Source organism: Rattus norvegicus, chromosome 4, assembly GCF_021556685.1.
Source record: "Rattus norvegicus strain SHRSP/BbbUtx chromosome 4, alternate assembly SHRSP_T2T, whole genome shotgun sequence".
Lineage (NCBI taxonomy): Eukaryota > Metazoa > Chordata > Mammalia > Rodentia > Muridae > Rattus > Rattus norvegicus.
In genome coordinates, this window is record NC_141537.1 from 90,683,187 (window position 1) to 90,705,563 (window position 22,377).

General features: G+C 38.3%; 1 protein-coding gene across 2 annotated transcripts in view; it reads right to left on the reverse strand.

The window, feature by feature from the left end:
• Nucleotides 1–3,474: 3,474 nt before the first annotated feature.
• The window catches only part of Snca (synuclein alpha), a 100,933-nt gene continuing 82,030 nt past the window's right edge, over nt 3,475–22,377 (reverse strand). The window contains 2 exon segments of one of the 2 annotated variants that reach the window (NM_019169.3): nt 3,475–4,070; nt 5,004–5,087. In NM_019169.3, coding sequence (NP_062042.1) covers nt 4,038–4,070; nt 5,004–5,087 — 117 coding nt within the window. In that variant the 3' untranslated portion in view covers nt 3,475–4,037. 2 annotated transcript variants of the gene reach the window in all.

Sequence of the window (22,377 nt, forward strand, 5' to 3'; positions counted from 1 at the left end):
GAATTACCCTAGATCCCTAGAACAAACGAAACTCAAGACGGATGATCAAAATGTGAATGCTTCACTCCTTCTTTAAATGAGGAAAAAGAATACCCTTGGCAGGGAAGGGAGAGGCAAAGATTAAAACAGAGACTGAAGGAACACCCATTCAGAGCCTGCCCCACATGTGGCCCATACATATACAGCCACCCAATTAGACAAGATGGATGAAGCAAAGAAGTGCAGACCGACAGGAGCAGGATGTAGATCGCTCCTGAGAGACACAGCCAGAATACAGCAAATATAGAGGCGAATGCCAGCAGCAAACCACTGAACTGAGAATAGGTCCCCTATTGAAGGAATCAGAGAAAGAACTGGAAGAGCTTGAAGGGGCTCGAGACCCCAAAAGTACAACAATGCCAAGCAACCAGAGCTTCCAGGGACTAAGCCTCTACCTAAAGACTATACATGGACTGACCCTGGACTCTGACCCCATAGGTAGCAATGAATATCCTAGTAAGAGCACCAGTGGAAGGGGAAGCCCTGGGTCCTGCTAAGACTGAACCCCCAGTGAACTAGTCTATGGGGGGAGGGCGGCAATGGGGGGAGGGTTGGGAGGGGAACACCCATAAGGAAGGGGAGGGTGGAGGGGGATGTTTGCCCGGAAACCGGGAAAGGGAATAACACTCGAAATGTATATAAGAAATACTCAAGTTAATAAAAAAAAATCAAAAAAAAAAGAATTAAATGACCTAAAATTATGCATTAAAATCATCCTTAAATCTACATTAGGCAAATAATGATTCCCGAAAGTATATTCAGAAATATTCTGAAAGTATAGGGACAGAGCTAGAATGATCAGGCCAGTCCTGATGTGCTGCAAAACCCAAACCAGAAAGAAGAAAGCAGGCATACTCATCCCACATAGAAATACAGCTTCCCCGGGGCAATGCCAGGAGCGATGTGCTGAGTTTTCAGTAAGAAGAATATATTTTCTTCCTTGGGATAGGTTTACATAACACTGTTGCTTGTAAAAATAAAATAAAAAATATTGCCCTCAGGCTAAAGTGTCCCCAAAAACTGTCTCCAATATCAGATGCCAGTAGCAAGTACTAGCTAGGTCTTCTCGTTACTCCTGCCTTCTGACTTGGTTCCTTAATTAGAGGTTCCCAAGAGTCTCTGCTTAGTTTTGATGATTTTCAGGAGGGGTTCACAACTTACTCAGTATATTATCAGGTTTTTTTTTTTTTTTAAAAAGATAAAGCCAAATAAGGAAGGCTCAAAGGGCAAGATGATGGGTGTGGGCTGTGAACCTCAGGACATCTCTGGATCCTCACTTGCTTAGAAGCTGTCTAAGCCCTGACATAGGGACTTTTACAACGAAGTAGTAAAGATGGATCTTTGGTTTTTTTTTTTTTTTTTTTTTTTTTTCCGGAGCTGGGGACCGAACCCAGGGCCTTGCGCTTCCTAGGCAAGCGCTCTACCACTGAGCTAAATCCCCAACCCCGTAAAGATGGATCTTAAGTTCTAGATCTTTTTCCTTCCTAAAGGACTGGAATAGGGTTTGAAAGCTTTAGGTTTCTAAACATGGTTTGACATTTCTGCTGGCCAAGGCCAAGACTCAGAACATGTGCCTTGAAATGTGTTCACACTTTGGCATGCTGTGTATTTGGAATTGAAGGAAAGAAAAAACTTTGGAATCTGAAATTGCCCCCACTTTTATCTTTCCATTCCTGAAAACCCTCAAGTAATACCCACCCACCTCCAAAGGAAAGAATGCTAACAAACAAGAAAAATACACACAGGATTTGTCAGCATTAGGTTGTATCTTGCCATTAGGTTGTATGGCATTTTAATTTAACCATAGTTCTATAAAACTTTATTTTTCCACAAAATTCAACCATAAAAATATAGTTTGTATTTTTAGCCCTCAACTCCTGAATACTCATCTATCATGACAAACTTTGGTTTGCTAAGTTTGCTCTTCATTTTGCCCATCTTTCTTACAGCGATGTCTTCTGCCATCCTTGTGCTGATTGAGGAAAATACAGTGCTTCTCTCTTATATATCAGCCAGCTTCAGAAGCCAAATTGTATGTATTTCACCAGAACAAGAGTCAGGAAATTTTTCAGCATTGGAAACTATGCCCAAACCATTGATGATAGACAGGCAGGCAGACAGACAGACAGACAGACAGACAGACAGATGGGCAGATTAGCTATTAGACTAAGAGATACACTTAGCAACCATATGGCTCACAAAAATCTCAATGCTTTTAAGGTATTCTGCCAGGAATTGTAGACAGAAACTACCAGTATATGTTTCCTGAGACAGTGTCTCAAACCCATGATCCTCCTGTCTCTGAATAGATTATTAGTAGTGTACTAGTTGTATGACACTGAATTTATATATTTCAATACATCACAAATAGTTACACAAGTTACTTGCATCTTACAATCTAGGAGAGAGACTTTTGAAAGAGACACGAGTTAAAAGTCCAACGTGTCCACTTGATTGTGTTGTGCGGCCAGCCGTGTGTCCAAGATTGCTGTGGAAGGCTTTCTTTAAAGTCGTTGGTGGACTCATTACAGATCAAACAGCTCTGACTTGGGATTTCAAGCTGAAAAGCTAGAGCTTTAGTTAAGAGGCATCCTCAGACTGCACTAGTCAGGGGCAGGACCCTTATCAGGGCACGTGTGCACTGAGAAACCACTTTTAGGTGTTGAGTGAAAAATCAATGCTTAGGATAAAACAAAGCAAAGCAACAATAACTAATTAACTGCTTCTATACCAACAGTCAGACACTGCTTAAGAGAAGAACTGGCTGGTTGATTACCTCCTCCCCAAAGCTCCCTGGGACTAAAGCACCAATGGGTACACATGGAGAGACCGTTGGCTCCAGTCGCATGTGTAGCAAAAGATGGCCTCCTCTGGCATTAACAGGAGGAGAAGCTTTTGGTATTGTGAAGGCTCTTTTTCCCAGTGTAGGAGAATGCCAGGGTGTTGAGGTGTGAGTGGGTGGGTGTGAATGGGAGCACATTCATAGAAACAGGTGGAGGAGGGATGGGGAATGGGAAAGGTACTTCCTGAGTTCTTCCTTACACACACACACACACACACACACACACACACACACACACACACACACACACGTGTGTACATGCAATAAATTAAGCAGGTTCTTCCACAGCCTGCCTTGGATATGCTAATATGTCTTATGAATATGTAAAAGGGCTGTAGTCGCTATCCCTCACACCTTTCAGTTCCAATGAAGTGTTTCTCAGTGCTCCCACAGCTCTGAGCAGGACTGTATATCAAGCTGGCTGTGGGCAATGGCACTGGAGAATTCCTCCTGCAGGAGAGAGTTCCATCTCTAACACTTCCCAATTCTTCAAGATAGTGTTAAGACTTTACATTCTAGTTCATTTTGTCAGCTGTTATTTCATGTTCATGCTCCTGATACGCATGATTTTGTTACTAAAGTAAAACAGGGAAAAGGTTTTGCAATGAGATAATATTTTATTTTATTTTAATTTCCACCATTTATATACAAACACAAGTTAATAAAACACGTCACAAAACTGTAAAATTCATAAATTAATATTTATAGGTGCATAGTCTCATGCTCACATATTTTAAAATATATATTAACAAATTTCACAGCACATCATTCTCCTTAGACAGAAAGAATCATTAAGGACATCTAAAAGTCTTATAGCAAATCACAACTTCTTGAGAACAGCAACAAAAAACGGTGAAGAGTTAGAAATAAGTGGTAGTCACTTAGGTGTTTTAAGTTTCTTCTAACATTTTAGGTTTGAAGCCACAACAATATCCACAGCACACAAGAGCCTGCTACCATGTATTCACTGTAGTGAGAGGGGAGCACCGGGATGCTGAGGGGCAGGTACAGGACTCCAATCACTGCTGATGGAAGACTTTGAAATACACTGTACAGCTTTGAGAAAAGGTCATGACTGGGCACGTTGGAACTGAGCACTTGTACGCCATGGAAGAACACCTGGGCAGATCTTAGGACAGTAGGTGCAACGACATTCTTAGGCTTCAGGCTCATAGTCTTGGTAGCCTTCCTAATATCAGGAAAAAAATAAGAGCATGCCTTGTCAGTGAGGTGACAGTTATCAATTGTCTGCTTCACAGGAGGGAGGGATCAGCCTTTCAATCAGATAAAATTGATCCTCAGCTCAGTGTTTGGGGCTTATCTGTCATGAACATGTATTGGTTTTTCCATACGTAGCATCTGTACGTTATAGGGGTCATCACAGATTATTAGGCCTAATTCTAGATATATCCTTTGATCTGTGATTTCGTGCTGCAGTATGAATTGGCTGGGGCTCTGATTTTCTCCTTTGCTCTGCGTTGTGAGCCGTGAACACCTAGGTGAGCTGCATAAAGCCTCCTCCAGAGCTCATCCTTCTCCTTTCTCCCCCATTAGGAAACCCCACCTTCATGAGAGGTTTCCACACAGGCTCATTTATTCTAAAGCCTGAGCCTCCTGGACAAAATCTAGGTAACATTCATAACAGGAATGGTACTTCCTCAATTAATTGATTATATCAGGATTCTACTGTTAAACTAAACCTATTATCAAACTCTTTTTCAAATGTCAATATAAACTTAAATGACAAAGTTAACTTGGGACTCTACAGTTTGTCTATAACCTTAATTATGTCTTCAGCCTTAATCTATCATATTTTATGTTTTCTAAACATGATTCATAACTGCCCATTGTTGCTCAGGCATTTTCATATGCCTTTGTTTCTGGTAACCTCTTGCGCTAGAATGTTCTAAAATGTTCTTCCTTTGACCTGCCATATCCCTTACCCTCTTCCACAAGGATTAAAATCATTTTCTCAAAACCCTTTTTATGATTGAACTACCCAAACCATAATATGAGGGAGATGTGATAGTGGCTGAGTGTTGCACATAGGCATTTACCTCTGAAGGTACCTAAGAAAATACCTAAGGGTATTTTTCTTGGTTTTCTGTTTGTAAGCATTTACCTCTGAAGGCATTTCATAAGCCTCACTGCTAGGGTCCACAGGCATGTCTTCCAGGATTCCCTCTTGTGGGTACCCTTCTTCACCCTACAGACAGGGAAGTGAAAGCACAGTAAGATAGTATTTTCACTACTGAAGCATAACTTGAAAAAAAAAACTTATGTCAGGTATATCTTCAAGGCGCTACAAGAAGTGTTCTCAGAAGTGCATTCTTCAGAATTACCGAGCCAAACTGTACCAAACCACCAGAGAAAAACATCATGCAAACATGGGTTACCAATCTGAAGCTTTCAAAGCTTTTGCCCAAGTAACTCATTACCCAGGAAGTTGCAAAGCAAAAGACCCTAAGTTCTCTCCATGAGCACAACGTTATAGTAGCAATGATTTGTAGTGAACTGGTAATGATGAATCAAATAATGGCAAAATATTCTATTTTTTTTCTGAAATCATGATAATTCTCTAATACGGACGACTTAATTTTGGTGTAATGTTTAACAGGACATTGTTTGTGGACAGAATCCACACAACACTTGAATCCGAAAGTAAAAATGTTCCAAGAAAGTGGAACTAATATACAGACACATCATTATGGTTTTCCCTAAATTTGTTAAGGCAAAGTCCATGTGTTTTGTAATTCATTGTTTTATTTTATTTTATGTGTAGGGATATTTGCCCTGTGTGTAGGTCTGTGCACTATGCATGTGTGGTGAAAACAGAGGGCAGAAGAAAGCATCACATTCCCAGAAGCTTGAGCTGTAGACAATTGTGATTCTCCATACAGATGCTAGAACATAAACTTGGGTCCCCTGGAAGAAAAACATATGCTCTTAATGACTAAGCTATATTTCTGGCTCCAATAAATTCATTTATAAATGCTCCCAAAGAAATAGTTTTCTTTGGAAATCTGGAAATTATACATACTTGAAGTTAAAAAAGAAGCCAAAGATTAGATTGGACAAAATTTCAGATTATCTCTCCACAGTGCTGACATCATAGCATTCAGTCTGACATGATGTGCCTTCTTTGTTTTCTCCATCAAAGGCCTTTTTGTTCTTTCCCGTTTGTTCCACCAAAGTAATTACTGAATGATAGAGTTCAGCAAATATTCAAAGAACAGAGATGTAACTGGAGCCTAAATGGGCTAATTTGAAGAGATCAAAGGATGCTTAGCTTCTGTGGACAATATGTTCTGTTTAAATGCTATCTCCTTCTGCTTTAATCATAGACATGAAGGACAGGTTGACAGAGGAAAGAAACAACAGTTAATACTAAGGCAAGATCAGACTCTAAAAATCATGTTTTGGCAGCTGGGCAGGGCAGCTTATAGACAATCTTATCCTGATGTACTGATATCACCAACATCTGTTTACAAACCCAGAGAATCCAATTTCCTCATACTTTCAACAAAATTCAAACTGTTCCTAATATATTACTCTAACAGTATTATACATGGAAGAAGTGTGTGTGTGTGTGTGTGTGTGTGTGTGTGTGTGTGTGTGTGTGTGTGTGTTTTTGTTGTGTGGTATTTCAACACCAGGACTTGATCACAAGATGCACATTACAAATGCAACATGTAAGTTATCAAACTTTTGTGACTATGGGCATGTTATCCACACCACTTCTTAGCATCAACTAGCTTTAGTGAGAAAAGACAGCAGAGAGATCATTTTATTTGTATATAATTGTGAGAAGCAAGTGACACAATGAACCCCTCCCCCTGATGTTTAAATACTTTTTAGACAACTCATGTAAAGGAAATATAGTAAAGCGCATGTTCAGTGCATTTTTTAATGTAAACTGTGAGATTTATGTTATAAACTGAATGAGACAATACGGAAGGCTAATTCTAAGGGTTGCTAACTCTGATATTCCTGAATGAGTAGAAGAGAATCTCACAGACTGTGAGTGTCCATGCATACAAGGGGCTAACTGTGTTTGCCCTTCAAAGTTCAGCCAGATAACTCTGGATGTTGCATAGAAATTTCTTTCTGTGTTTACCATGTACTACAAACAATAAAAATCCATCTATGTCAACTTTAAGCATAATACCAACCAAGATGTAAATGATTAATGGTTGGTTACTTTTTAAAAACACAGTACATGTGTTTGTGTTTCCTAGTACTACCTTTTCGTGTGCTAAAGATTGTACTCCCTTGGCATTCATTTAGGTACTCTATTTGACAAATTCTTGAGGAATTATCTTTATCTATCTTTTATTTTAAGACATTCAAATATTAGTTTGTAGGAAAGGGTTCCATCAAATCATAAATGACCCATAATTTTTATAATAAAATTTAAACCACAGACGTGTCCAAAAGTTTATCTGTGAGCATGTTCCAGGAGAGTTAATCTTTTATTTTTTAAAATATAAATTCACACTCAAAAAAGAGAGATGTCATCTAAATAAAAAAGCAAGAATTTCTTTACTTATAAAAAAACCACTGACAGGTAACCAGTCTGTGGAAAACACCTGTAAGAAGGGCAAAGATAGAAGATCTAGGGTAGGTTGAGGTGTCGGTACAGATATAGTGGCCATGCAAAATACAGGCTCATCAGTCATTTTTCCTACAGAGCAAGTAGTCCAAATCCTGTAGCAAGGATATCAAACATGTACCTTCTCTTTTTCAGAGAGATCTGTGCTGCAATAGCACCTGGCTTCCTTTGCATAGCTTGTACACTACCTGGACTTTAATGTATAACATGCATGCTACTTGGACCTTACTGTATACCTTGCATCATACCTGGCCTCTAATGCATAGCCTGCATCTCACATTGCATTTAATGCACAACTTTCATACAACCTGCCCTCACCCCATAAATAATTTGAATTCTACCAATTCCTTAATGCACAGCTTGAATCCTTCTAACCCTTAATGTATAGATCCCATCCTGGCTGCGCCCAAATGCATAGCTTGTATCCTACCTGCCACCTCCATGCATACATATCTTGCATCTTCCTAGTTCCTAAAATATAGCTTTCAAGTTACCTGGTTTCCAACCTATCTGGCCCTCATGATGATCTTGCAACTTCCTGGCCCTTAATGCATAGCCTGTATCATAACTGTCTCCCCATCCATAGCTTGCACTCTACTTGGTTCCAATGTATGGTTTGCATCTTCCCTGTTCCCCCATGCACATCTTATATCATAACTTCCACTGAAGTTTTCCACAAAGTATTTTGTAGAGGATAATCCTTGGTGGCAAAGTTACAATACAGAAAGCATGGACTGTTCGTGAAAACAAGAAGTTAAGGTCAGAACTGATCAGAATTTCCAACTGACCTTGGAAATTATTGTCCACTGTAAGCAATTGTTTGTAACCTTCACAGTGTCATTAGCATAAGAACATAATGTATTAACTGCCAGGATGAATACGGTAAAATAAAAGATGACCTTGCTTCAAAATTTCATGAAGGTAAAAGAAAATTGGTGTTTCTGAAAGACAGTTGCAACAGTATATAGTGATATTTTCAATGGTAAGGGCTAATCAAAGACCCAACAAAGAGAGAGAACTTCAGACCAATTTCCCTTATTAATATCGATGCAAAAATATTCAATAAAATTCTTGCAAACTGAATCTAAGAGCACATCAAAACAATCCTCCATCATGATCAAGTAGGTTTCATCCCATAGATACAGGGATGGTTCAATATATGAAAATCCATCAATGTAATTCGCTATGTAAACAAACACAAAGAAAAAGACCACATGACCATCTCATTAGACACTGAGAAAACATTTGACAAAATTCAACACCCCTTCATGATAAAAGTCTTGGAAAGATCAGGAATTCAAGGCCCATACCTAAACATAGTAAAAGCAACATACAACAAACCAGTAGCTATCATCAAACTAAATGGTGAGAAACTTGAAGCAATCCCACTAAAATCAGGGACTAGATAAGGCTGCCCACTCTCTCCCTCCTTATTCAATATAGTACTTGAAGTCCTAGCCAGAGCAATCAGACAACAAAAAGAGGGAAAAGGGATCTACATGGGAAAGGAAGAAGTCAAAATATCACTATTTGCAGATGACATGATAATATACTTGTGACCCCAAAAGTTCCACCAGAGAGCTAAGAAGCCTGATAAACAACTTCAGCAAAGTGGATGGGCATAAAATTAACTCAAACAAATCAGTAGCTTTCCTCTACTCAAAGGCTAAACAGGCAGAAAAATAAACTAGAAAAATGACATCCTTCATAATAGTCACAAATAGCATAAAGTACCTGATGTCTACACCTATAACACTGAAAGCAACAAGTCAAGATTTGACCCCCACACTCCCACTGCTCTTAAGCTAACATATGTTTTGGATGAGACCTGTATTTTGTTATCATGTCAGGAAGTGTTAATCAACCCATTAATAAAGGAAGCAACACAGTTGCTCTAGAGCAAATCATAAAGATGGAGAAAATAAAGACAAAGGAAGAGATTTAAAAGAACTTTGATATAATAGGGAAAGGTTCATTTAGGCAAACATCTGATTATGCTAAGTGCTTCTAATATAAAATATATCCCAGAATTCCATTTTAAATAAAAATAGCATAGATGTATTTAAAAAAATATGTGGCTGAACAAAATTTCTCCAAAAGCCATAGTTTATTATACCAAACACCAAATTCTAGGAGTGGGATATTTTCTTGAGTTGTTTATCATGAAGACCTAAGTAAAGCCCCCAAACACTACAGGTTCTGTGTACATTTTTCTTTGTTGTCAGTTACAAGTAGATGATAAGGCTATGCTGCTGAAGACACAAAACAACCTGAATGCAGGCCTTAGAGAAGTCAATGAGGATCAGAGCTGGAAGCTTCCCCTCTGCTGGCCAGCTCTCATAGTCATAGAAAGCACTGTACAAGATGCTGAAAGTAAAAGACATCAATCTACTTATCTTATTCTCCAACCTATGAGGCCAACCTTCCAAACACAATATGTATTAGTGCTACTACTGTAGGGGAGGTTACCAATTGCTCTCTGGTTGAAATAATGACCTGCTTCAAACAAGGGAATCCAAGTCTAGTATTAAAAACATTATAAAAAAAATAACACCCCGGCAAAGGATATTGTAGGTCCTTGGAAGAACTGAATAGTGCTGTTCAGCAAATTCACTTAGTATCAAACTGCCTTTAAGGATTCATGTTTATACTCTTAAATAAATGCTACTTTCAAGCCTTAATAAGATAAGACTTTCCTTCCAGTGAACAGTGGTGAATGTAGGCACTCATGGTTACAAAAGGCACTGAGTATTAGTGTTCAGCTTTAAACAATACATTTATACTGTCCCCTATAAGGGTCAGTATGCATTGAAGAAGTAATGGCAGAAAGATCGTAAGGGCCAGAAAAAAGAGATAGTGTTCCTTGACAAGACATAGGAATTTCAATCATGAAGGCATAGAAACTACAGCTGCCTACATGGTATATGTGGGAAAATGAGCCTGTCAAAGGTCAGGAATAGACAGAAGGGTTCAGATGACCCTATCTCTCACTGCTCTACTACTTACTACTGATGGTTTGGGGAAAAGGTAAATCATTGCCTTCAATTTTATACCCACTGATGATCACACCATGAACTGATATACAATCTCAACCAATACTTCACATAAAAGGATCTGATTAAACAAAATGGGTCACGAAACAAAACCAAAAGCCATGTATATGGGAAAAGGGCTACTGACAATTGTGGGAGTGAGGTCTTAATAGAGATAAAAGAGAAGTAGAATGTTAGGGAGAGAGTAATTATGAGGGGTGTGTGTGTGTGTGTGAGTGTGTGTGTGTGTGTGTGTGTGTATAAAATAGTCAAGTAAATTTAATTGAAAAAATGTACACACCATATATTCCATTTCCCATGTAGGGAAATCCACATATGTATTAATTGAAAAGCATATTTTACTAAGAGAAATAGCCATGTATTATATGGACACATTAAAAAGTAAACTCATCAGGAATGAAAATCTTGTTAGAAAGGAAGTGTAAAATATTTACCATGTATTCAGCCTTTTCTGTTGCCAGGTTTTGCTTTGGCCTAGATATTCACCCTATAGACAGTTTACAACTTGGAGGGGCTTTGTTATCTATGAAAATTGCTTAAGGCCAGGAGACAGTCCTTGAATAGTGCCCTTCTCTTTGCATAAGCCCCTGAGTAGGGTAGTTTGTGCTTGTACTCTCTGGGTAGGGTGTGTGTGGGGGGGCGATAATGGTGGGCACAAAGGACAAGTAGATCCCTGGAGCTTGCTGATTAGCCACACTAGAGTGGACTCTCAGTTCCATGTCTGCAAATGACTGCCTGTCTGGAACCTAAGGAAGAGTTCTCCCAGGTTGTCTTGAACTATACCTGCTTATTAACTGACAAACACTCATATACAGATCCAGGCACCCTATATTCGTAGATATATAAAATACAACTAAAGAGTTCAGTAATTGAGATTTTTCCCTGACCTTGAGGTCTACCTCTGGGTTAACAAAAACACAACTATAGCTTGATTTTAGCATCCACAGCAAAATAACGAGCCACACAGCTGACTGAAGATATGAGGTTCCCAGTTCATCCGAAAGGCTGCTTTATGATGACAGTGACTTAGCTGCCCTCACTCAGTACAGTATATCCAGCAAAATTACACCTAACAAGATTTTCTCAATGGGCAGAAAATTGCTACGCTATCAGTTGCATTGGAGTAGTAAAGATGGGAAACACTGATAAGAGATGCTGAAAACACTGTTCTCAGGTCACACCTGTAGACCGCTTTTTCAGGTTGTGAACACTAATTTATCCTGTTGGGTGACTTTCATGGAGATTCTAGCCCTACGTGGAAACAATATACACTCCTTCTCAATCAAACATGCACTTGTTCTACTTTGAAAGTCTGATCGCTCCCGTTCTTCATCCCTGAGGCACAGTGATTTAGTGTCAGCAGTCCTGTCAGAGGGACAGAACAGTATAGAGAATTAATAAATACTCCTTTACCTCAACGTTTTAAACGTTTTGAGAGATGATGAAAAACTATATAATATATTAAATAGATTTGAGGAATCTTTTTAGAGGGTTTTAATCAATTATCAAAAACCAATCGTATGAAACACTTGGCAAGCTAAGTAGGTATCCATGCAAAAGCATTTTTAAGTAGAGTTTTCAGGAGGTGACATGCTATCTTAATCTTCATTCTCTTTGGTAAGCAGCATAGTGCTTGCCCTTTTGAATGCACAACCCTGTCATTAGCTGACTCATCTAATGAGCCTACACAGCAAGGCAGCCACTGCTCGCTTTTATTCCTGTTATTTGAATATGATCTAGTGGGAATACTAACACACAATGGAAACCTCAGAATAACCGGCTTTATCATGTTTTAGGACTATTGAGGGAAAATATTATTCCATATGTTTACATATATACCTGAGGATTTTTACTATTATTTTAAACCCTTACAGATTGGGCTTTTAAAGATAAACTTCCTGGTTAGGGAAGGCACAGGGTATCATCAGAGTTCAAGTGGGATGATCTTGGGAAGATTTGCTGCACATTGGACTCAGAAAGAGCTAGCTACATCTTCTTTGCCAGTGTACTGGTTTTGAAAGAAAGTCCTAAAATTAGTAACTGAATGAAAAAGGTAGACATTGACCAACTATAAAACAGGATTAATGGTTTCATTTTAGAAGACCACAAAAATTGCTGAAAGTACTGAGGGGAAAATGAAGGAAACATTAAGACTTTAAAGGACCAAGGCACAAGTGTTTGTTTTAAACAAAGAAGGAAATAATGGATATTTTACCCTACTATTAGACTGATGGAAAATACTTCAGGCAAAACAAGATGCTTGCATGCAAAAAATGACTAGAGTTCTGAGGTTCTGAAGTAGACAATGAAGGCTTAGAAACCAATAGATATGAAATTAAGAAATCTTATAGGACAAAGGAAGGCTGTGTCTTCCTCATCTGAGTGATTAAAAGGCTTTAAGAAAACTGGAGCAAGAATGTGAGCAGAGACCAGGTAAAGTCTACCAGGCCTACCATCTGAAAAGAAAAGTTCCTTGCTTGGGCCTCAGCCTCTTAGATCAACTACGCTATCCAGTGTCTCCATGGAATCATCAGCACTGAGCAGGTAGGGCCTCACAGACCACAGCGATACACTTCAGGAGGATTTGCAAATACTGTCACAGTTAAACATTGTCACACAGTGCTGGTAGCCAGTTTTTTTTCCCTCCTCCTCCTCCTCCTCCTCCTCCTCCTCCTCCTCCTCCTCCTCCTCCTCCTCTTCCTCTTCCTCCTCCTCCTCTTCCTCCTCCTCCTCTCTTTAATTTAAGAATTTTTCTGGGAACTTCAAACCTGTTTGAACAGATTAGTGCTAAAGGGGAACTCTAAACCAGATTATAAAGAAAGCCGATAAGCCAGGGAAAACGTGAGATGGTGGTTCGTGCCTATAATAATGCCCTTGGGGACTGAAGCAGGAATGGCAACGATTCCAGCCCCCCCTTCCTTACATAGTTACATAGTACACTTCAAGCCAGCCTGGAATATAGAGTGAGACTTGACTTTAAAACTCAGTAAACAAATACACTAAATTAAATCTAAAAGAATAAGGTAATTAAAAGCAAATGCTTCTACATGTTTTCTTGCCCATCTTGCTTATAAATCAGCCACAGTTAAAACAAATAAACAAACAAACAATACTACCACACTCTCCTTGGTGATTATTACTAGGGTATGGACAAATTCCAAAGATCTTATAAACTTTACCTGAACTCAAACCAGTCCTTACAGAAGGCTGTCATCATCATCCCCATTTTATTCACTGCTAAACAGACTGCACCTGGTTCCAAAGTCTGCCCTCCTAATTATTATGTTGTATTTTTGTGAAACGTCTTGTAAATAAACCCTTCACAATAAAACATTAAGCCAGATTCTGTGAATGAGTTATAATTAATTTCTGAATACCTCAACTATCTCTGGTATTAATTAAAGCTTGTTACTATTTGCTCCAGGAAGAATGATCTCAGATGGCTAAGGGAATTGAGTGTGTGTGTGCGTAGTGTTTTGCCAAGAACAAAAACAGACCTTTTTATTTAGGGGGCAAAAACAAGTTGCTTCTAACGAAGAACCCCACTCAGACAATATTATCTTCTGAATTTGTAGTAAGTCATTTTATTGGTGGTCCTGACACTAGGAACTTTCAGAATAGTTCACATTATTATCATTTGAGTGTTTTCTTCTCCCCTGCTGACAAGGAGCAGAGCTTTGCTGAGCACTGAAGATGGTAATCCCTCCTAAGCCCCTGCATTAATGTCCACTTTGATTATTATAATAAGGCATCATGATCCATTAAGTCCATGGGGCAGATGCTATATCTAGTAATCACGTATTCTTTGCTTACTTATTCACATAGAATATAAAGGGAAAGAAAAGATTACTCCCTCATCATGGCTGAGCTCAATGTTGCCTTTCTCTTCTTCAGAATAAGGCACTGAATGTGTATTTATAGTCTTTTAATTACTTTTAAATCATCCATTATTTCTGGATTACATACATTATAAAACTCTCAATAAGTCACTGCACAGCTCTGTTCAACATTGTCAATGGATCTGCCATCAGTGTGGCTCCTTTAGATCTACTTATGAATGCTCAATAAGAACTCTCAGTTTCCCACAGACACAGAATGTCTACACCAAGACAATGTTAGCATCTTTATGATTGTGAGCAGTAGCTGCAGGCACTCTTATGTGGCGAGAGTGCATGTGTATGTGACAGAGAAGCACATCTGGAGAAAATTAACAGCGCTATCACTTTATGAAAGCTTCCTTACAAATCCACTTCAAGTTCTTTGGAAACTCTGGATAAACCATATCCCTCCCCACTCAGCACAAAGTATTTAGTAACTGACTAACCACGTGGCAAATGGTATCTGTGACATTAAACATGGGACATAAAGTTACCGGGTGGTAATGACCAGTTCATGGTTATATAACAGAATATTTACTGAGGGTCTATGTGCTTGAATGGGATATAATTTTGCTTTGTATTTCAATAAACATATTATTTCATTGATGAGTACTCATTATTTTTATACAATCAAGTTATAGCTAAGTTTTTTCTTTAGAATACACTTAATTTTTTAATCTTTTATGATAGAAAGTTTTTGTCTGTTTTCATCAATTAGTTACATTGGAGACACTACAAAAACCTCAAGCACCTCATGTGAGAGAAGGAACAGAGCAGAAACTGAAAATGCTGGTGCCAGCATCCTTCCCTCCCCCCTTACCCACAGCACCAGAGGCTGGAGTTCCAACTAAACACTTGGTGGGACATCTTTCCACCCTTGATTCAGAAGGATGAGTAGACTTTTATTGATTCTTATGGTATTGCCAAGAAAACAGCTCTTAATTTCAGTCACTGCTTCTCCTAAGTAAACCAGGATAAGAATTCTATGAAAAGCATGACCTTTTCTTGAGTCTCTGGGTTCAAACTTTCTGCAAAAGTCTATTGCTTATGTTGGCCAGACACAGAAAAGAATTTTACAATCTTAGAGCTGACAGATAAATCACACAGTGTTACTGCTTATGACAGCAACTCGATGCATGGAGGCCAGATTGGGAAAACACGACACATCTTGTGGTTAAGGGGTTATAAAACTTCTGTAAATGAACACTTAAAGTTAATTTATATGAAGAACCAACCAAATTATAAGGACATAGTATTTTATGTAGCAGTAAAGACTAAAACATTTTCGTGAATTTGAATAGAAAACGCTATTTCTTTACATTCTAATTTGTTGACAAGATCTATGCTTAATGCTGCCAAAAATACAATGCTCGTGCTAATATCAACCTATAGGTTCTTCAAAAGAAAGGTGAATTAGCAGTATAAACATTTATATATACTGCGAATGAGGCCAATAATTTCAGAGTATATAGTGATGTATAACAGATAGTTTCATCCCAAACACTATCAAATCTAGAAAAATTAACGATATTTCAGGACTGAAAAACAGAAGACTATAACCTTGATCTAGGGCACTGAGATGTAAAATTTTGATGTCCAAAATAAGGAGAGATTACTCTCAGAAACATTAATATTGCATATCTATATTTTGGGTCTGGCTGGGAAAACCAATGATGGGATATATCATGGACAAAATATGGCAGTAGGAGAGTGACACTGCCCCTGTGGGGATGGAAATTGGAGGCCGATGAGTACCTGGAACACTTGCCAGCAGGACTTGCACATTTAATAACCACAGTGACTTAACTGACCGACATAAGGCTAAAATTAGTTCCAGGTAAATGAGCCTGGCAGTGACCTGCAGAGTGGCTGCAGAACATGAGCGTCAGGTGCATGTGACAGTGAAACCTCATTTGGACAGGCTGGGTATTGAAAATGAAGATGCGGCGACTGTAATCTCCACCATTTATCATTTAAAGTCAGTAATGATTGCTTAAAAGTTGTCCATAGTTTGAAATTCTTTGCTACCTGTAAATTAATACATTTGTCAAGGTCAATATTATAGGTATTGAACAATACAAAATTTTTGAGACAAGTGACCTTACTGCTTACGAGAATAGCAGTAGCCAGAGCACAGTTCTCACACGGAATTCCCAAAGCCATAGGGAACATCCCAATCTCACAGGAATGTTTAAAGAAACCAAGACTCCCAATAACTGGATTCATCATACAAGGGAACTCTGGAGCTTAGGAAAATAGCATCTTTTAAGATTTATTTATTTTTATGTTCAGTGATGTTTTGCCTGCTTGTATTTCTGCGTGAGGGTGCTACGTCCACTGAGACTGGAGTTACAGACAGTTGAGAGCCGCCATGCGGATGCAGGGAATTAAACCAGATCCTCTGTAAAAACAGCCAGTCTTCTTAGCCTCTGAGCCATCTCAGATTTTTTAATAGTCAAGAATAACTATAAACAGATCGTCTGACTAAGGTTGCGCACTCACATCTGTCTTTTACTCAGAAGGCTGGGTCCACCTTCCAAGCCTAGTCATTACACAAGTATCCTCAGGAAGGTAGACCCAAGCAAAAGCAATCAGTGCCTTGTTTAAAATATGTAGAAATGTGAGATTGTATGTGTTCCAAGACTGTGTGAATATGGATAGGTAGCAAAAAGAAAAGGGACGAACCAATTGGTTTTTTCACATTTTTTTTTATTTTTTAGATTATAATTTAATTACATCTTCCTTCTCTCTCCAAACCATCCCATATACCACACCTTTCTTTCCTTAAAATTTGCAGTCATATTTTCATTATTATTTCATACCTATATGCATTTGTACATAAATATACATTTCTAACATAGCCTGTTGAGTCCATATAATGTTACCCATATGTATGTTTTCAATGCTCACTTATTGGATTTCTTGTCTGACAGGGACTGTTATTAGCTATAGAGAAAAAAGACACAATACATTTCAGGGCACATAAATCCTGTCTAAGATACATTGTCCGAAATGATTCTTCAAATCTGCTATGAATAAGACATTAAAGATGTCAGATCTATAAGTGTGTTTTAAAGACAAATAATAGAAGGCCCCTGTCCCTAAGGCACTGAGCAGAGTTGCTGTATACCATTAAAACATCAGTAATATTTATGATAATCCTTCATCATAAACACTACTTAATGCGAAATTTTCTTTTAAATAAATTATGGGGTCCGTTGGTTTCATAATGTGACTTGCTAACTGACAGCTGCTAGAATTTCTCTGGTACCCTGTCTATTTGAGTGAGAGACTCTCAGTCAATTAGCCATCAGTAGAGTAGCTGATATGGCAATGAAAGAAAGAAGGGGAGCTGCACGATAATGAAGAGAGAGTGGCCAAAAAGCTCCAGAGAACAGCTGAACAGAGATGATGGGAGAGACGTCATGAAAACCATGAAGACTGTGAGGAACTAGAGATAAGAAGCTGCAGATCTAACCTCCTCTGAAAGCTCTGGGAAGAATTCAGGCATGATGATGACTTAGACCTTAAGCTCATATCCTAGCTGCTGTTAACGGCTGTCAACCCAAACAATCCAGACCGTGGAAGTATGCCACATTGTTTTAGCATGAGAAGGCTAGCAAGAAAGCTCTTTTTCAGAAGGCTACCACACTAGCCATGGTAGCTATGGATCCTAGCCTTGGTGTCCTACCAACAGGCTGTTATCACTGGTAGGACCTGCCTGCATGCCGAGAGCATTCTCTGGCTAATACATAAGCAATAGAACTCTATCCTGATGGGAGAGTCCAAAGATGACACACCTTTTCTGTTTTCTCACCAAAAGTGATAGGACCCAGAACAGGAAAGCAAAAGAAAAGGGGAATTCACTTATTCACCAAGTAACCCTATAAAGTAGCCCATCACAGTGTTGGTCTTCAAGCTCAGTCTATATCCATGCAGATGTTAAACTAAAGCATGAGTTTTAAGTGCTGGGATGTGGTTGTAATTGGAAAAGTTCTGTAATAGATTCTGGAGAATAAATTAGAAGGAAATTAGCCAACTGCGGAGAGAGGCGATGTGTAACTAGTGGTAAGTGGGCATTGCGGAGGAAGAAATGGAACATAACAAGTAGAACCTGGGCATTGCCCCTTGAAGGATTAGTCAGTCAGCCCAATGTCTTCTGTTTTCTCTAAAGATTAAAGACAGTATAAATTAATAGGATGTTTTGCATCTATAATGAAAAAATACTGTCCAGTGTAAAAGATAGCAATGATTCTCCAAGGAGAATATTCAGATAGGTCCTACATAAATGACTCAGGTTGTGCTACAGTGTTACAGTTAAACTAAGCACATGTGTAACACACATGAAAAACGTATCTTATCAAATTCTTGAATTAAATTCCTGTGTTAAAATATTAGATGTAGAAGAAAACCAATAAAGACCTAAAAGAAAAAAATTATCATTCAGACATAAAATTGACATACACAAAAGTGTTTTTGCACAATGAGCTTTAAAAATTGAAAGTTGATTTTTGAAATGAAACACAATTGGATCTGTTTTTATTTATTTGTTCTGAGCAAATACTGTTTTGTATTATCCCTCTAGAGAAACTATTCTACCTACCTCCTTTGATACATTCTTGTAACTTTAATCTTTTAATTAAATTTTATTTTTACTCCTCAGGATTTTCACACATTGATAAAATGCATATTGATCCTATCACTTACTTTTGATAACTCTCAATTCTGAGCGATTCCCTAGTGACATCTGTTGAATGCTTGGATTTTCCCCTGAAACTGTGGCTCTTCTTGTTTATTATTCATTCCTTAAGTCGTAATTCCATGCCTAGTACTTGAACATTCACTCTGTGCAGATTGGTCATGGTGTAGGCAGCACAAATATGAAGGCTGTGAAAGCCCATCAGTGTGGAGGAGCAGGACATACATCTCTTGTGCTAGCTGCTGCCTCATCAACGTCTCCTCAGGAGGAGATATATATATATATATATATATATATATATATATATATATATGTATATGTATGTATATGTATATATATATATGTATATGTATATATATATATCATATATATATATATGTGTGTGTGTGTGTGTGTGTGTGTGTGTGTAGAGCGAAAGGGGGGATATATATCTTGTTTGTTGTTTGATTATTTGAGACACAGTTTCTCTGTGTAGCCCTGGGTGTCCTAAAACTCACTCTGTAGACCAGCATGGCCTTTACTCAGAGATCCATCTGCCTCTGCTTCCTGAGTGCTGGGATTAGATGACTTAGACACGTAAAATGAATCTGTAGGATTCACTGGAACAAGTGTGAAAACCACAGCAGAGAACTCAGTCATGTTTCTATCAAAAGACAGCATGATACAATCCACTGATTAGTGAATGAGGCCACTTCCATTGCACTGATAAATTATGATTTCATTAAGCACCTAATATGCTGCATATCAGCACCCCTATAATATGGGTTTTTTTTTAAACAATTCCTCAATGAGAAACTAATTGGGAAAATTTAGGATTTCCCTTTTATTTTCTTCAAACACTAGCAAAATATGTACTGGATGAGTCAGCAACCTGCTAAAAGTGGTTGACAAGGGTTATTCATCACATGCAGCCATTTGTGACTATATTTGAAATGAAGCTGCTCATGGATTGCTCCCGAATTTCTCTTTCACTTGTCATTCCTTCTGCTTTGAAAATCACAGGCCATTGTTGCCTCAGGTCCACTTTTAAAAGTCTCCTATTTCTAGGAGAAAGGATGACTCTCTTGCTTAATGAACACACACTACTGTGTGTCAAGTCACCTGTGAGAAAAGGCTACCGAACTAGGAAAGCAACAGACGAGACACAAGGAGAGTACTGAGAACAGCAACTATAAGCCTTCCTTCTGTCTTGTAGCCTACAACATAGCTGTGACAAAAGGAACATGCATGGCCTGTGGCTAAAATGACCACTGTGACCACTCGATGAAAAGCAATTTGTTCTTTCTTTCTTGAAGGACAGGACATCTATGAGCTAGCTTGGTCTCTAAGGTGATCTACACAATCATCTTGACTCTCACGGAGAAGATATTACTTATTGTCTTGAGAATCCATTGCCATGATTCAAGTTAGACGGGGTCACTGAGAGCAGGTTTTTTTTTTTAAGTTTTAAAAAACCACTGGGGTGAAGTGGTTTTAATAAAACCAAATCCATTTATGTGGGTTCAGATTGACTGAATCTACAAGCCCAGTGAGTCACCTGAAGGCCACAGAGATTCCACTTAAAAAACAAACTGTAAAGGAGGGAACTGGGATTTATTTGGATTCCCAATTATGAGTTTAAGCCAAAAGGAAATTTAGCTAATGAGTTGTTTAAATATTCATAAATACAGTACCTCAGCAAGATTTTTCCAGCATTGCCCATTACTGGATTACTGAAGAATACTCTTTATGAATGCAATATATTGTTGTCTGATATCAACCTTTGCCAGCCATTCTCCATTTGCTGTCTAATAAATCTTATAGTATATATAAATATATCTTATATCTGACCCACATTATTCATTACTGCATAAGAACTTCCCAATTTTATTTGTAAGGAATCCCTAATTTCCACCATTTTAAGAGGCACTTTATTTTCTACTGAAATTCCCACAGGGACTTTACTAGCATTTGAGTTTCTGACATGCGCTGACTTTGTCAATTACAAACACCAACAGGAATGAATAGAAGGCCTAAATCAACATGGAATTTCAAGGTTTCAGGATATCCTGTGTCTTGAAAACCTCCCTCCTGTAATTATCTGAAGCTTTGGTTGGATAATTACTTAGGGACTCTACAGTTGTCCCTTCTCTCTACACAGGTCACCACATTAATTAAGAGAGTTTCACTGGGGACAGGTTGCTGCTCTGAATCTTAAAGTAATTTATTTTTAGTATTTTATTTCTAACAGAGGTGGAGAAAACTTTAAGATGTAAAGTCTGCTTCTCAGCTACATTTTCTCACACAGAGATTTAAAGGGAGGGGGAAAGCAAAGGAAAGAATCTTCTAGAATGAGCCTTCACAATTGTACCATTACACATTTTAAAAAATAGGTCAGTTTGAAATTCACACATCTTTGATGACTTCTAATATGGTTTTCTGGCTGATTCATTTGAACTAGCATAGACATGGGAACCAGGTGCTGGCTGTGATCAAGAGACTAAAATTGTCTTCACACTGCACCACCATGGTCAGGTGAGAAAGCAAGACAAGAGTAAGCTGAGACCTGAACCGATCAACTGGAGACTGACCCAAATCCACCCGGAGGGCTTCTCTTGGGATGATAATATGTTGGGGAAATGATGATTAAAGCATGTTTTCCATAGACTTTCTGAGGCTGCCCATGTTACAGTAAAATGTAACTTGACTGAAACTTAGACTCCCATCACTAATTGCCCCAAGAAGAAAAGGGATATGAGAGGAGTAACCTAATGCTGTTCCCTATTCTTACATCCTATTGGTGAGAACCAGCCTTGGTTCTTCTGAAATTATTTCTTTCCTATGTGGTAATGTAAGTACCCTCCCACATAAAGTGCCATGTTAGACTGTTCTGGTGTAGGCAAAAAGCCTTTAATCCAATGGGGTGGTGAAGAACTTAAAAATAGGGATATCATATTTTTATCTGCACCTTTTATAAATCTTTCCTCAATTTCAACAGCAAATTGAAATTGAAAAGCATAAATATGTGAGACAATTTAACTGTTTTTAAACTGAAAATTTTCAGTGATTTGTGGCTGAAATTTGAGCTCCGATAAAAAAGGAAATACTGTCCTAAGCATATGATTTTTTTATATCATAGATCAAATACATGTATTGTTTGACGTTGAGTTTTTTGACATCGAGTTTTCAAAGTACCCTTTTCTTTCATGTTTTAAGATTATAATATAATTACATTATTTATCACTTCCCTTCCCTCCCTCCAAGCCCTCCCATAT